This window comes from Coenobita brevimanus, chromosome 111, assembly GCF_032717465.1.
Source record: "Coenobita brevimanus isolate Jiangsu-jjx chromosome 111, ASM3271746v2, whole genome shotgun sequence".
Classification (NCBI taxonomy): Eukaryota; Metazoa; Arthropoda; class Malacostraca; order Decapoda; family Coenobitidae; genus Coenobita; species Coenobita brevimanus.
In genome coordinates this window covers 27283022-27299481 of record NC_137064.1, presented here as the reverse complement: position 1 = coordinate 27299481, position 16460 = coordinate 27283022, and the positions used below count along the sequence as shown (strand labels likewise).

General features: G+C 42.4%; 1 protein-coding gene across 1 annotated transcript in view; it reads left to right on the top strand.

The window, feature by feature from the left end:
- LOC145417855 (uncharacterized) overlaps window positions 1-16460 on the top strand; it is a 109671-nt gene that overhangs the window by 80350 nt on the left and 12861 nt on the right. Inside the window, exons 3-4 of the mRNA XM_080286474.1 lie at window positions 9637-9713; window positions 14093-14238. Coding sequence (XP_080142600.1) covers window positions 9637-9713; window positions 14093-14238 — 223 coding nt within the window. The remainder of the gene's footprint in view (window positions 1-9636; window positions 9714-14092; window positions 14239-16460) is intronic.

The window sequence follows — 16460 nt, the reverse complement described above, 5'->3', positions numbered from 1 at the left end:
CGACGTCCATCAGCCATTCTGGCTCTGTAGTTGAGCCCCTCTTCACCCTGTCCCCCGGCAGTACCGTATCCCCAATGTAGCTAGGCCATCAGTGCACTTAAAAGCCACATCTACATGCATATCCTCCAGTCTTGACTGGACCAAAAGATCTCCCTTCCATTTGGCACACTCATAATTCCATATACCTTGCAGTTTTCTGTTACAGTTGACATTATTACTTCTCTTATGAATGAACCCACCACCCACAAACACAGCACAATATGGAATGGCTACTAAAACTTTTCCTGCATGTACCACAAAGTCAGAGGTCATTTTCCACCAACGAGCTTCTTTCCTACTTACTAACCATAATCTTCAACTCCCTCACATTCATTCTTAGACACCTAGCTTGCAAACAGTCTGTCAAGTTCCTGGATTCCTTCCCAGCATTCTCAATCTCATCAACAGTTAATGCTGCCTTGATAATTATGTTAACATTGGAGGCTGTGACTCAACTTGTGACCTTCGTTACTAATGTATTTTCTGCACCCACAGGGGTGGCCAGATATAATGCTTGTTCCTGTGTCCTCTGCTCAATAACTCATTGAGTTACTGCATTCGTGAAGGAAGGAATCCAGGCCTAGGTGGAGCATTAGGAAAACAAGATTTTGCACATTTAAACCTCCCATACAGCCAGGTTTCAGGCGGGGTGCAACCCTCAAGGACCACCATGTAGGAGGTGGCCCCAAGCTGTTCTACCCAAAGTCCTTAGTCACAGCCATATTTTTTCTTTTCCTAGGAACAGAGATTTTTGCAGGATGGTGGAGCTTCACTCATGCCAGACCAAAAGCATGGTGGGCCCCCAACATGCCCCCGGTGGTCTTGGGCAGATCTGTTATGCTCGACTAAAGTTTGTAACTGATGAACTTGAAAGTTTGCACATTGATAGATGTTTATCGCGGCCACGTTTTGGGAAGAGTGGAACCAATCAGGGTCGTGTGTCATGGGGGAAAGGGCAGCCTCCTGGGTTCCCCGGCAAATCCATTATGCACGGCCATAGTTTTTAACCTATCTGTCTATCTATTGCGAGACCCCTTAATCCAGTAAGGGGTGGCCACAAACAAATCGCCTTCATGTCCCCCTGTCCCCCTCCACCTCACCCACGTACACTCTCCTTGTCAGTCTCTTGGTCTCTATCCTCTCCATATGGCCAAACCACCTCAGTGTATTTCTCCTAACGCTTCCTATCACATCCACATCCACACCACAACGCTCCTTCACTTCCTTATTTGTCAGTCTGTCTCTCCATGTGACTCCACATGTTCCTCTCAGATAACTTATTTCCACTGCTCTCACTCTAGACTTCTATCTCTCCAACAACGTCCAAGCTTCACTTCCATACGTTAGAGTTGGTATTACAATACTGTCATGCTGTAACTTTTTTACTTCCATGCACACTTCCCTGTTTCTTATCACGTCCCTCAAGGAACCGGCAACCTTTCTTCCTTGATGTACCCTTTCAAGCACTTCGCCCTCTAAACTTCCCTCTTTACTCATCACACTAGCCATGTACTTAAACGTACTCACATTTTCCATTTCCTCCTCATCCAACCTCACTGTGCATTCGCTGACTTCATTTCTCTTGAAGACCATAACTTTACTCTTCCCTATATTCACGTTTAGATTCCGTTTCTTACACACTCTCCCAAACTCATCCACCAAGCCTTGCAGCTCCCCTTCGTCTTCACTTAACAACACAGCATCATCTGCAAACAACAGTACAGGGAGTTTCCAAACACTGCCCTCTCTCATTAGTGCCTCTCCAACATCCACTGCCCATATATATAGATAGATAGATAGATATAGATAGATGGATACTTAGATATAGATAGATAGGGAGATAGATATGGGTCATGGGCCATGGGCCAAAAAAGAATTGATTCAATTTTGGTGGTGGTGATCTGAGTTGTCTGGTACTGGCGTTGGCAGTGGTATGCGCTCTCTGAGTGCATTTAACTTGTTTTTCGTATTGTGGATGCAATCCACAAATGGATGCAAGAGAAGGGTCTTCAAGACTCTTGTTGTTATATGCAAATATTAGTCATCCAATATTTATTCATTTATTTCGTTTTTAATCATATGCCTAATATCTGCTAAAATAAAAAAAGAGGGGGAGGGGGGAAATTAGATTAAGTACTGTACTGCACATGCAGTAATAGATTTGCTTAGTGCTTCTGTTCTTGTCCGTCAGCATTACACCCACTTGGTTGTTTGCATACAACCAGTGTGTTATGTACAGTAGCCATAAATAAGCAGTTGCGTGGCTAGTTAAAAGGCAGAACGATAGTCCACAAAACAGTCCTGATGATTTAGAAGCATTTTCAATGACTGAAAGACTTGAGGATTTACCAGAACAGTTCGCTGCCCATTCATTGACAAGAATTCTTCGAATTCCTTCAGTGACGTTAATGAACAGTTACCACATATTTCATCACCAACTAAAGAACACAGAGCACTTTCCTCCCACACAGGCTGCACTGCACTGCCACCAAGAGGATTGAAAAAGCAAATAGTAAGTGTGAGCTAAAATCAGACACAACGTTGTTCATATGTGCCATCAAAACACCTGACTCGCCGCTAGAGTTGCTCTAAAGAGAATCAGGTTTCTGGTAGCAAAGAAGTTTGCCACAATGGTTATTTTTTTAACGGAAGGAAGAAGACAAAGGCTAGAATCCCGCGAGATTGTTCCCTCAGAAAATAAATAATATAAAGCCAAATTCAAGATCCGTTCATTTCGAGATGCCTGGACACATTGCATTTAAAAGACTGGAGATAATAGGCAGAAGGAAATACAGGCAAAGACATTTCCAGAGCTGACCTATTGCATACATAAAGAACTGAGAGTACTGGTTAATTCCTGCATTATAGAGCTGCAGGGAAAAGAGGTGAGACTTTGCTATCAGACGGGTGCTACACACCCTTCTCAGTTAAGGGGGATGCAAAAAATTTAGAAGAGCAATGACCACTGAGGTAGCGATAGAAAAGCGATAAATATGCAACAGAGCAACGAAGAGACAAAAGTTGAAGGGAGCCAGCAAGAGTAAGAGAGTTAATAAGATGAAAAGCCTTTTATTCACCCTGTTGCCAACAGTTGTATCTAGGGTTCACACATACATCGTGTCGTAATATGCGCTTTATAGTTTTATATGATCGAAAGGGCCAAAACCCTTCAGAAGATTCGAATAAGCGCGAAGCGCATGATATCACTCTGACCTATGAGGTCTCCTTTCTCTCTCTCTCTCTCTCTCTCTCTCTGGGAGGAAGGAGGGCACAAATGCTTCATATTTTGGTCTAGATAAAGTTCTCTCTCTCTCTCTCTCTCTGGACAATAGCTCAAAGGTCAGCATCACAGAGCAAGGTCAAAGTTTGACACACCAACATCAGCTGTAGTTGTTTTCATCCTATTTATACCAATATCAAATGCATCAGAAATCAGTTTTTAAATCTTCTGACCCGTCAAAATCTTCCACAGGAGTGCCAAATAATAATCAGCAATATCCAACTCAATCCTGCATCATCTCCTAACATACTTGAGGTTTCATTCCCTCGGGATTTATCTTGGTAAGATCATAATATTAACTCTCCTTGCAAAATCGGCTTCCAAGGGATTAGGGTTGCTAAGCCAACTCCCTGCCTCCTTTACCCCCTCACAGCTGTTGACTTTATACAAGGGTTTTATTTGCTGTTGTGTCGAGTACAACTGTCATGCTTGGAGGGACTCCTCACATGCAGCTCTTCTCAAAAGGGTGAAGTCATGTGCCTTTCGTTTCCCAGATTCTCCTTCTCTTACTGGCTTCCTTCAATCTGTCTCTTCGCTGCACTGTGCATCTTTATCGCTTTTTTTTTTTTTTGTTCCTGCTTCAGTGATCACTGCTCTTTTGCTGTCTACTTGCATCCCTGCTCCATTACGCCGGGAGAGTAGTACATGTCTGGCAGCAAATTCATTCCTTTTCTGTCCAACTCTCTACTGAAAGAGCCAACCGATACTCCCTGCCCTTCTTGTATGCAACAGGCCAGCTCTGGAACTGCCTTCCTCTGTCTCTGTTTCCTTCTGCCTATTACCTCTAGTCTTTTAAATAAAATGTGTCCAAGCAACTCGAAATGAAAGGAACATGAATTTGTCTTTCTACTGTTTATCTGTTTATTTATATTTCCTTGTAGGGAACAGTCTTGTGGACTTCTAGCCTTTGGTTCTTTATAACATGCATTTAAAAAAAAAAAAAAAAAAAAAAATGGAGGGAAGGGCTGATGCCAGAGCTAAATTTAAGTGATTCAGCTTTGAGAACAATCAAAGGTCAAGGTCACATGACAAGGCCAAAGTTAATCTATATGTATATATATATATATATATATATATATATATATATATATATATATATATATATATATATATATCCACGTACTGCACTGGCGGACACAAGGGGTGCTGTGGCTGAACCACTGTCGCATACTATAAAGTATGCTTGCACCCAGTCGGCTTGCGCGGGCCGATTACACTTAGTTCACAGACTACACACGCATCCAAAGCCACTCCAACACAACAATTACACAAGTACTTCTCACCCTACATACAGTCTCTGCCAGACAACCGAAGCCACTTAGTAGAGATACATTGGCTGTATCGTCCCGACTTCGGTCGGGATCGGCCGGTCCTGCAGTGGATACTCAAACGGCTGCTGCTGCTGCTGCTGATGATGATGATATATATATATATATATATATATATATATATATATATATATATATATATATATATATATATATATATATATATATATATCAGTTTGGATTCGAATTTAACCAAACTTCGTGAAAGGGTTGAAAGCCAACCAAGGTGTTTCCGAGACCAGTAGGTCAGAGGTGGAGGTCACAGAGCAGAGTGAGATTATTATTATTATTATTTTTTATTAAACTTAGTGGAAGGGTTGAGCATCGGGCAAGAATAAAAGGATTCGATTTCGAGAAGCCAGTCAGAGATCAAGGTTACAGGAAAGGTCAGAGGCCGAGGTCACAAAACAAGGTCAGCTAATTTAGTTTTGCTCTTATTTCAGTCCAATTTCTTGAATTGATTGAGGATCACTCAAGAGGTCCACTTCTTATTTTTAGAACAATTGGGCAAAGGACAAGGAACAATTGGGCAAAGGACAAGGTTACATAGCAAGGTCAACTTAAACACTTTCAGATGTAGACTAAATTTTGTGGAAGAACTCAAGTTAAAACAAAGAAAAGGAGGTATGATTTTGAGAAGATCACTCAAAGATCAATCTAGGTCACCAGTAGTGTTAATGGTCAAGGTCGCAGTCAACTCAAACAGCTTTGATCTGATTTGAACCACATTTGGTGGAAAGGCTAAGGATTAGGCAACAATAAAGTAATTTGATATTGAGAGTAATCTATCACTGGTCAAGGTAATAAGGCTAAGTCAAATATTCAGCCCTTAAACCACTTGGCTTTTACACTCTGTGAGTGCTTCTTTTTCGTGTATTCTTGATACTTTCAGAAATTTTCATTCAACTTAGGGAAGACCAATAGAATTGAAACGTTTAGATATAGCTTTGATTAACCTTTAGTAATTTAAAAAAAAAAAAATGTTTGTTTAATTTAATAACCTTCGTTAGGTGTAAGGAAGACACATGACGAAATACGTCATCGGAGTAATTGGGTTAATGCGAAAGAAGTTTCTTTACAGCTGTAACAACAGAATATTAAAAGCGTTATTGAAGTGGAGGGGGAGTTAATAGAGACTGTTGCTAAGTCGGAGTCTGCCTTAATGAGAAGATAGTCTTTTGACGGATGCAAGAACAGTATGAAGCAGACACCGTTGCATTAGTCAGGTTATTGGTGACTGTTTCTAGGCTCGTTATTGAAGGAGGTCCCACCTAATGTAATCTGAATATACTCATCCGGTGGCAGCTTGAGTGAAATATAAAAGATGTTACAGAACTGATGTATTAAAACCCTTGATGCCGGTGACTTAATTTATTCATGCTACCTCCAGACGGCTTTATTCAGCTGTGGCGAGATTTCGTTCAGTAAATACGTAAATTAGTGCGAAATCTAGCCTCTCAAGTTCGAAAAGTCTCATCAAAGCGCAATATAATTTTCTGGATTGTTAGCATAAAACGAAAAATACATCATAATGTAATCTTAATGTGCAATATGAAGAGATAACTGGTATGGAAGAGGTGGTAGGGTGCCTCAAAAGTCCACCAGAATCCGTCGCACAGTCTTTCTAAAAACAGGTTATTACTGGGCCTTGAAGAGTGTGTGATGTTGATGGCCTCACCTCCCAGGGCGTCACCGAGGTATTTGAGGGTAAAATTCCTCCCTGCGAGACGAAGCCAAATTATCATATATAGTGGAAGGGTCGGGCAGGAGCTGAGTGAAGCATGAGATTGGGAAAGATACAAGGAAGTAATTGCTTGCCTGACGCGTTTGATAAAATCTTAGAGACAAAGGTTCCCTTCGAATTTTAGCTAATGCTCCTGGCTTACTGCCTCATGAATGACTCTCACGCACATTCTGTGAGTGGCTCGCGCATTTTATTCGTTCAATTCTTCCTGCTGTTCCAAAATGTCACTGTGTTATACAGTGTGTGGGAGGGAGGAGTACCAAGGTTATACATTACAGCAGACAGTAACTGCCAGGGGTGAGAGAGAGAGAGAGAGAGAGAGAGAGACTGATGGATAGATAGATTGATAGAAAGACAGACAGATAGACAGCCAGGCTCCAGGATCCCATGAGAGTTGGTTACAAACAAATTACCTCCATGTCACCCTGTCCTCTGCCATTTGACTTCCTTCCCTCCAGCTCACATCCTTTTCTCTCATATATCTCTCAACTTCACCACTCCATCTCATTCCCGATCTCCCCTTCCCGCACGTCATTGGTTCGTAGGAGTGTCCCCATATCGACAGAGGATTTAAATGATTAAACAGGACAAATTTCAATGTTTCTCACAGCCCAACTGAATCCAATCGTGCTATGAATATTATGTACATGAATGTGGGAAGTGTTTTATCAAAGTGAGACTAATAAATTAGTTATGTAACTGCTGAAAATCCCAACATATGATTACAGAATCATGGTTAAACCCCCGTGACAAGCACCTTATTGAAGTATTGCTACAAAACTGTTTGCTATATAAAAAGTTGTAGGTACATAAAACCGGCAGAGCAATAAACACAGAGTAATAAACCCATTCTTTTCGGTTTAATATACAGACCATCTAAGTTAGACGATGAATCCGAAAATTTTTGTACGACGAAATAAAATCAGCTATAGAATACAAAGACTGTGATATCTCGAGGGACTTAATAATCTGGATATAGATAGAAAAAAATCTTAGTGCAGACAAAGAAGGAAACAGGTTGTTACAACTAACAGACGATGCATTTTAAGTCAGGCTTTGAATACATGATGCTCGGTTATAATGTACTTGACCTTGTCCTAATAACAGACAATGATCTAATAAATCTGTGATGATGGAAATTTTAGCAACAGCAATCATTACAGCATCAGACCTGAAATTAACATAAATTATATGACCAGTACAAATAGCCACTTAGTTCCTAACTTTGAAAAACTAATTTTGATAATACGGGACACGAAGTTGCCAATACCACCTTCATTATGTTATTGTACTTGGATAACGTCGAAGAAATGTGGTAAATACTCGCTGATCGATTGACGTCTATCGAACTCTTTCGGTCGAGAATTACCGGAGGACATAATCGCCCTAATAAACTGACCTGAATGTCGAAGAATATTGAAGAAATTATAGGTCACAAAGATCGTATAAAGAATATAAACGTAAAGGAAATCACTATAGGGGGACCAATTATTTTAAAGTACAGCGGCAATGTATGATAATTAAACAAAAAAAAAGTAAACGAGACTACTAGGCGAAAATTCTCGTGAAGCAAAGATATATATAATAAATCATTAACTGAATGTAGAGTACCTAATCAATGGAAGCTCGCCAGAATATCACCTCTTTTTAAAAAGGCAATACAAAACGCACCACATATTACCCCCCGGTAAGCCAAGAGTCAATTCCATACAAAGTTTGGGGGGGGAGGGGAATTGTTCGAGATAAAACTGTATTGTCCCCTAATCAGCATAATCTTATAAGGGACAGTCAACACTGGGTTTGTAAAAACAAATCATGCCTTACAAATCTGCTTTAATTTTTTCACATCCATTTACGTTCACCGTGACGCAAAAACACCGTCGGATGTCATATACGTACTGTACATTCCCAGAAAGCGTTTGATAAGGTTCCCCATCTAAAATTACTAAAAAAAAAAAATCCCGCGGCCTCTCTAACAAATTATGTTCATGGATTGCTGGTTGTTTAACGAATCTCAAGCAGCGTGTAGTAATAAATGGACAATCATTAGACTGGCTAGATATTACAAGCAGAGCTCTAGGGTCACTTCCAGGATCATGTCTTTTCACTGTTGATATCAGTAGCCTAGAAAATGGGCTCATTTCTGAGGTATCGATACTTGCAGTTGCCACGAACTTTAGAGGCAGAGTAATTATGAAAGCAGACTGTGAATCTATACAAAACGACCAGGATAAGTTGATGAATTGGAGTGAAAAAGGGCAGATGAAATATGTGTAGATAAATATAAGGTAATGCGCATTGGCGTCAAAAACAATCAGTATAAATATCCTGTGTTCAGTATCCCACTGACGGAAGTAAATGAGAAGGATATAGGAGTATTATCAGCAACTACCCCCAAAACTCAAAACAGTGTATAGCAGCCAGTAAGAAAAACAAAATGTTCGGTTTCATCGCAAGGAACTTTGATCATAAAATGCAGGATGTAATTTCAAAGCTTTGTATGTCATTTGTTAGACTACACCTAGAATACTGTGTGCAGCTATGATCCCCGAATATTATTATGGACGAAGGCAGACTCAAGAATGCACATCACCGTGCCACAGAAATTATCCCATCGCTGCGAAATTTACCCTCATAAAGGGCGACTAAAGAAACTACGTCTCTCTCTCTCTCTCTCTCTCTCTCTCTCTCTCAAAAAAAAAAAGAAAAAAAAAAAAAAAAACTTGGTCAGAGTACAGTAGTTATAATGAAAGTATTTAAAATTTTTAACAAATCTGACGACATTATAATTATGTGATCATTTATTCGAAATACAGAATGATATTGTGACTAGAAGTAATTGAATGAAACTCAAAAGCAAGAGATGCACCACGAACGTAAGGAAAAAATACTGTAATGTTTGCGTTGTGGAACAATGAAATAAGCTACCAGCAACAGTAGTTAGCGCAAAAACTATTGATACGTTTAAAATTCGGCTAGATAAATATCTTAAGGTTATAGGCTATAACTTAGTGTTGTTTATTTCCAGTTTGAAATGTATAGTGACGACTGTGAGTCGTTTACTTACTTATGAGAATATTCGGTGATTGCGGTTGCTCTACTTTTACAGATCCGGACAACAGAAATTACATACACATTTTTATTAACCTTGTTTCATATTTTTAATTATTCATATGTCAAATTACATATTTTCATTTATTGATATATTTATACATTTGCTCATCTGAGTATCTGCTTTGGAACAGGTGTCGTGGATGAGGCAGGAGGGCGACTCTATCACACTCCTCACCTGGGATAACTACACCTACGTTCAGGACGACAGGTGAGGGGTAACAGGTGAGGGGGTTGCAGGTGAGGGAGTACAAGTGAGGGGGTATAGATGAGGGGATAATAAGTGAGGTTGTAGTAGGTAAGGAAGTAATAGGTAAGGGGGGTACCAGGTGAGAGATTAACAGGAGAGGTGTGACAGGTGGGGAGGTAACAAATGTGAAAGCAACAGACGAGGGAATAGAGGCAAGGGGCTACCAGGTGAGAGTGGCACAGGTGTGGCGCGACAGGTGAGGGGGTGACAAGACAGAGATTGACAAGTCAGGAGGTGGGGGGTGAGAGGTGAAGGGATGGCTGGTGAAAATAATAGGTGAGGATAAGAGGTGAAAGGGAACGATAATAATCAACGGATGGAAGAGGTAGAAACAGTAAGTGAATGAAAATTAGAAAATAAAGCTTTCTGTTTCCAGCAGGTCTAGCCCGCTGAGTAACTTCTAGAAGCTCTGTTTGATCTGTTTATCTGTGTAACTACGTATCATGTACAGACTCTCTCTCTCTCTCTCTCTCTCTCTCTCTCTCCGTCTGTCTGTCTGTTTGCTCCTGGTACTATAACATGTTCGATTCTCTCTCTTTTCTCCTGGTACTATAACATGTCCGGTGCTGCTCAGAATATCATTCCTCGTGTGGAATATTCTTGACAAGTAGTTGTTCAGCTTGTAGCACTATCTCTCTTAGGAATTCTATTTCTCTTCCTTGCAAGATATTCTAGTATAGTTTTAGCCTTACTGATCCGAGCACCCAAATCAGTAGGTGTTCTAGCCCACTTGTATAAATTTCTGTCCTAGTAGGACACCCTGGCATTCCATTAGTCTTGTTTATCCTTGATCCTGTGATAATTTTTTTCTCTCATTCAATGATCCTAATTTCCTTTGTGCCACAACAGATCCACTGCCTCTCCGAGTTATACTTCTTCCTAGCTGCATTACTCATAATTCCTCCTCTGGTTCATCTATTTGATCCAGATCCTAGTAACGCAACCCAAACCAACGCTTAGCAATTGGATCATCTACTCTTAGCTTTTCTTATATTCGTAGTCTCTCTGTCTGAAACCTTAAATAAACAACATTTAGTCCGATTATTGCCCTGGCAGGAATTACAGAAGTTTCTGTCTTGTGTTTTGACCTCTCCTTGCCAAATTCAGCCATCTAGTCCCTCATCTAGCATTAGATATACTTTCCTTTAACAGAACCAATTATTTCACTTCATATCCTAGCCTCTCTTAGCCCTCAGCTCTACTCCTAGTCCTTTTCCTAGCTCCCTCTGCCCTTTTCAGTGCCAAGCTAACCCCTAATCCTGCTCTCTCGTAGTTCCTCATCGAACCTCGGTCTAACCTATGCAAACCTCTCGCTCAACTTACTTTTCCCACTCCGAATCCTTCAAAACTTCTACTAGCCCCTGCAAGCGCCACTCACCCCGACTTCTCCAGCAGATAGCAGCAGTTACACTCCATCCATCCTAAAACTGCGAGATAACTACCGCCCCATCTCCAAACCTACCGATGCACATAATCATTTCACCTTTTTTTAATGTCACAGTATAATTATCAACTTAATATGTACAGTAATTCGCGACATGAAGAATGACTAATATATTCTTTGAAGCTGCTGACAGTGTTAGACTGACGAGTATTCGTTGGATAATATAAACGGAGCTCATAAAGGTACCTTGTTCGTTCCAGCAACCAAATTCGTGGAGGCCTTTTGAAGGACGTAGCCACTCTACCATGGTAAATTAAGGTGAAGGTTGCGGCTAATAGGGTAAGGGTGAGGGTGAAGATGAGTGTGAGGGAGAGAATTGGCGTTTGTTCATCAGCGAGACTGAATGCCATGAATCCCTGTCATATTAGCTTCTCCTATCCTCCTCCTGGCTTCCCTCACAACCTTTTCAAGCTCCCATGCTTGAGCTTTATTACCATTCTTTTAGCCATTAACAGCCTCGTCCTGCCGGCGCTATGCCCTCCCCCCTTCATCTGTCATAGACTTCCTTCTAGCCTCTTCCTAGCCTTGCTCATAACTCTCCTAGCCTCTTTTCTTGTCCTTTTCCTGGAAACACTAAAGTAAGTCCCTCTTCAATCAATATCTTACAAGCCTTTCTTAGCACCAGTTACACCAGTCCTGCTTCTCCCAGCCTTTGCCAGCTTCTGGTTCATAGCTCTCCTCCCTGAACCCTCCAGTCCCTACTCTACTTTTAAAGCGTGTATATATATATATATATATATATATATATATATATATATATATATATATATATATATATATATATATATATATATATTGTTAAGGATGCTTTCTAGCACATCTTCCTTTGCACATGAAATCAGGTAAGTTAGGTTCACAGACATAAGATATCAATAACACAGAGGAGAATATCAGAATACAATTGACAATATAATAAGGAAAAGTTACATGGAATCCTCCTAAGCTCAGAATTACTGTCCCCAGTCCCATAATAGCCCCTTGACAGATTCAGGCCCTTCCTCCATCCACTCACATCCTTTCCTAGCCCTTTTACCAGCCCCAGTAAGTCCGATGCACAGATTTACTGCGTCGAGTCCGTTTGTTTTTACCAGACGGAACAAAGTTACCCTGAGTCGTGGTTGTATGAAATTCGATGAGCCTTGGTTACTTGATAGGAGTGAGGCTTCTCGGTTTTTAGTCCAATTAACTTTCCAGTCTAACTATATGGGGCCATCAAGTGAACTGGAAGGGTTACGGATCGTTATCAGTTGAGTAAACGAGCCGTGAAAGGTGGCGTCGGTGGTGTGTGATGAGAGGGAGGAGTAAAAGAGCCTGGCGATAACCGAAAGAGAAAATCAGAAAGGGTTTAATATCTTCTCATAGTCCCTCTCCAAGCCTCTTCCAACCCTTTTCCTACCCTCGCTCTTAGCCTCTTTTAGCCTTTCATTTTTTTCTCCTGTTCCTTACTATTATTCCAGCCCACCACTCCCTTCGTAGTTTCTCTTAGTTCCTCCGAAGTCTTTTTTTAGCCCCATTGTTCCCCTTCGTAGTCTCTCCTAGACCCTCCTAAGCCACCTCTATCTCATTCGTTTCCTTCCTATTCTCTCCCAGTCTTCCAAATCCCACTTCAAGTTCTAGCTCTCTCTTTTCGCTTCCTAGCTTCTTTCAGTCCTCATAATCCCTCTTTTATCACCTTCCTCTTTATTTCTAGATTATCGTATACCCACTTCAATTACAAGAACACTAATTAAGTCGTTCGTCAAGGATCAGATCTACTGGACTATTTTGACACCAGTGAGCCCACTTCTAGCTTTCCTCATAGCTTCTCCTAACTCTGTAACAGCTTTCCTAGTCCCTCCTCTGTAGCTTCTATCCCTTCCTAGCCCTTTAACCCCACTGCTAATAAAAAGCATTATTATTTAAATCCCACTTCAAGCATTGTATCTGATAATATATGTTTGCACCAGTTATCCTACTGAGGGAACTGTACTCGTGGAAATGTCGTTTAGAGGAGTCTTCCCAGTTGAAAAAAAAAAAAAAATACTTGTGTCATTTTTCCGTTTGAACAATCCGTAACATTGTAATATCTAGACGCAAAATAATCCCACTCACTTTGGCACTCGGCCTAGCCTGTCCCAGTCTTTTAACAACCCTTCTTTGCCTCTCCTAGTCCATCCTCTTGGCACTCTCAGCCGTGCTCACTACCCCTCACCTGTAACATCAGATCTAGACTCTTAATGCACCATAATTTAGCCTCAATCCTTCTGACTGCCTAAAAACTCTCATGCTCCTATGACTCCCTCAGCCGAATATAATCGCCTGGTGTTACTTAAATAAAATTAGTGGAGTTGACGCGGTCATGAGAAAGTTACTAAAGACCGTATTTACACTCGCAGGTTCTTTGTTATTGACTCCCAGCTGTATAAAATAGTTGGGCGTTAGGTGGATTAGATTAATAGAGGTGTACCAACGATAAAAGGGTTAATAGCACCTCCTAGCACGCCTCCCAGTTTTTCCAGCTCTCTTGCTTCGTTCTCAGCCCATCTTCTAGCCGCATTTAGTCCACTCCGGCCCCCTCTTAGGCTGCTTCAGACCCTTTTCCTAGCCTTCCCGCCATAGTTCACTCCAACCCCTTGTACTTCTCTCCCAGTCCTTCTAGCCCCTTCTAGCCTCATTCCAGCTCTTCTCCCAACCACTCTCCTAGCCTCCTAGCTCCTACCAGTCACTCTCCTAGTCCCATCCAGCCCTTCTAGCCCCTCACACCCCTGTACCTAGCCCCTCCCAGCCCTTGTAGCCTTCTCCCAGCTCTTCCAGTTCCCTCCCAGCCCTTTAGACCTTTCCCAGTCCTTCTCTTAGACTCCATACCACTCTCCTGCTACCCTCCTCCCAGTCCCATTGACCCCGTCGTCCCTCGCAGGTACCGCCTAGTGGCCGACGAGGGAGATGGGTGGCGTCGGTGGCGACTGGTGATCAGCGAGACGGAAGGCAGCGACGCCGGCCAGTACCGCTGTCAGGTGGCCACCACTCCGCCGCTGGTCCTGCACGCAGCCCTTACTGTTATAGGTATGTCACAAACCACCACGGGAACTGGGGCTCAAAGACAGGGTTGGGCCTCACTTTGGACACTAAATCATTTGAATTCTACGTTACCAGGAAGATTGCATTACGATTTTTCGTCCTTTCGTGGCTGTACAAGATGATTCCTCGTCTGCTAGGACTCTGTTTTTCTTGGATTTCTGCGGCACTGTTGATGTTACTTGAAGAGAAAGATATATATATATATATATATATATATATATATATAATTTTTATGTAGTAACTAATTTCGGTAATTCAGCTGATGCTTTACTAGGAGAAAAATTACTAATAGAAAAGTATAGAAATGAAATTAATGTAGCTAACAGTACTTAATGGATCTCTGTTCGAACCTATAGGTACTGTAGTTTTGGTTTGTTTGCTTCAGTTTGTGGGGTTTGAGTTTAGTGTTCGAACAGACAAGTGTTGTTTCAGTTGGGGGTTTGAGTAGGTTACTTTGGGTCTTCCCTGAGTGGTTCTTGGCATTTCTTTTTGTCTGTTCCTATTTACTGAGATTACCTTTGCTTATCGCCCACGGAGGATCCGCCCCCCACTGATCGCTCTGGGGCGTGAATTAACACGGTCGGGCCTCCCTGGAGTGGTTTGAGAGGGCAATTTCAGCCTTAGGTGTGTGGTCCCCGGTTGTTTGTCCCTTGTTCGTTTTTCCTCCTCCTTCCCACTTCCCCCATTAGGGGGAAGTGACCCCTATGGCGGACAACCCTACTGGCTCCCCCCCCCCCTTCAGGGGGAGAGGTGGTCCTGACGATACCCCAACAGATTCATTGACTGACCGCCCGCAGACTGAACGGACCCAGACACATCTCTTGGACATCCCTGTAGATAATGCCCAATATGTGACCCTACATGCTCTGGGTTCTACTCCCTTGAGCAGTCTCAATCCTTTCCTCATCAAGAAAGTGATTGATTACTGTGCTGGGGAGGTGGAACAAGTAAAAAAACTTGGTAACGGAGACCTCCTCATCAAAACAGTAAACTCATCCCAGGTAAAAGACTTGATGAAACTGAGTAAATTCCATTCATATGATGTTGAGCCGAAGATCCCGCACGCCATGAATTCCTGCAAGGGTGTCATCACCTGCAGGGATCTCATGGTTATGGAAGAGGACGAGATCATACGGGAACTTGCCCAGCAGGACGTAATCGGTGCCCGGTTTATCACTAGATTTTCCGAAGGCGTGAGGACGAAGACTGCCACCATTGTCTTGACTTTTGGAAAAGTGTCACTCCTAGACCATGTTAAAGTTGGATACGAAATTGTTAACGTCAGGCCTTATATCCCTAATCCACTTCGTTGCTTAAGGTGCCAATTGCATGGGCACGGTGATAAGACTTGTCGGTCTTCCCAGTCAGTATGTGGCAAATGCGGAACACAGGGACATGATGCTGAACGCTGCACATCGGAGACGGTACATTGTTTTCACTGCAAGGGCGCACACTCCACTTCCTCTAGGGATTGTCCCAAGTGGAAGGAGGAGAAGGAGGTCTGTGCAGTGAAAGCAACTGAGGGCATTTCCTAATACGAAGCTAGGAAAAAGGTGAAGGAGTTGCATGCAACTCCCATGCCGAGTAGGTCCTATGCTTCGGCGGTAATGTCCCGTCCCGTCATGTGCACCGTGGAAACACAGACTGACCCTGAACCTGCTCCTCTTGCCTCACACTCTACCTCTCCATCTGAGCCTCCTGTCCAATCCACCTCTCAAACTGACACCCCTGTTGCACCTTCCTACTCTCAGGCTGCTGCTGCTGCCTCTCAGTCAGTCAAGCCTAAGCCGAAGCCTGACAACTCTAGTAAGAAAAATATGACCACCCTCACCAAGTCACGACCTCATGTCCTTCCTGCTCCTGGACCAGCGAGGGAGAGAAGAGTTAGCTCTTCCTCGGGGGGCTCTGGGAGCCTAGTTATTGATGAGCAACATATGGAGGTTTCCGTTAGTAAGTACCGGGATAGGTCCCCCGGTAGCCACTCGTCCGGCGGCGGATGGCATAAAAAAGCTAAGCACACTGGCCCCTCTCGTAAATCTTAAACCGCCACATTCACTGTGTTACAATGGAATTGTAGGACTCTTGGGAATAAAGTCCACAATATAGCAATTTTGCTATCTATACGCAGGCCAGACGTTGTTTGTTTACAGGAGACGCGCTTGGTGGATCACCCTGATCCTCCACAGTTCAAACACTACCATTCGTAT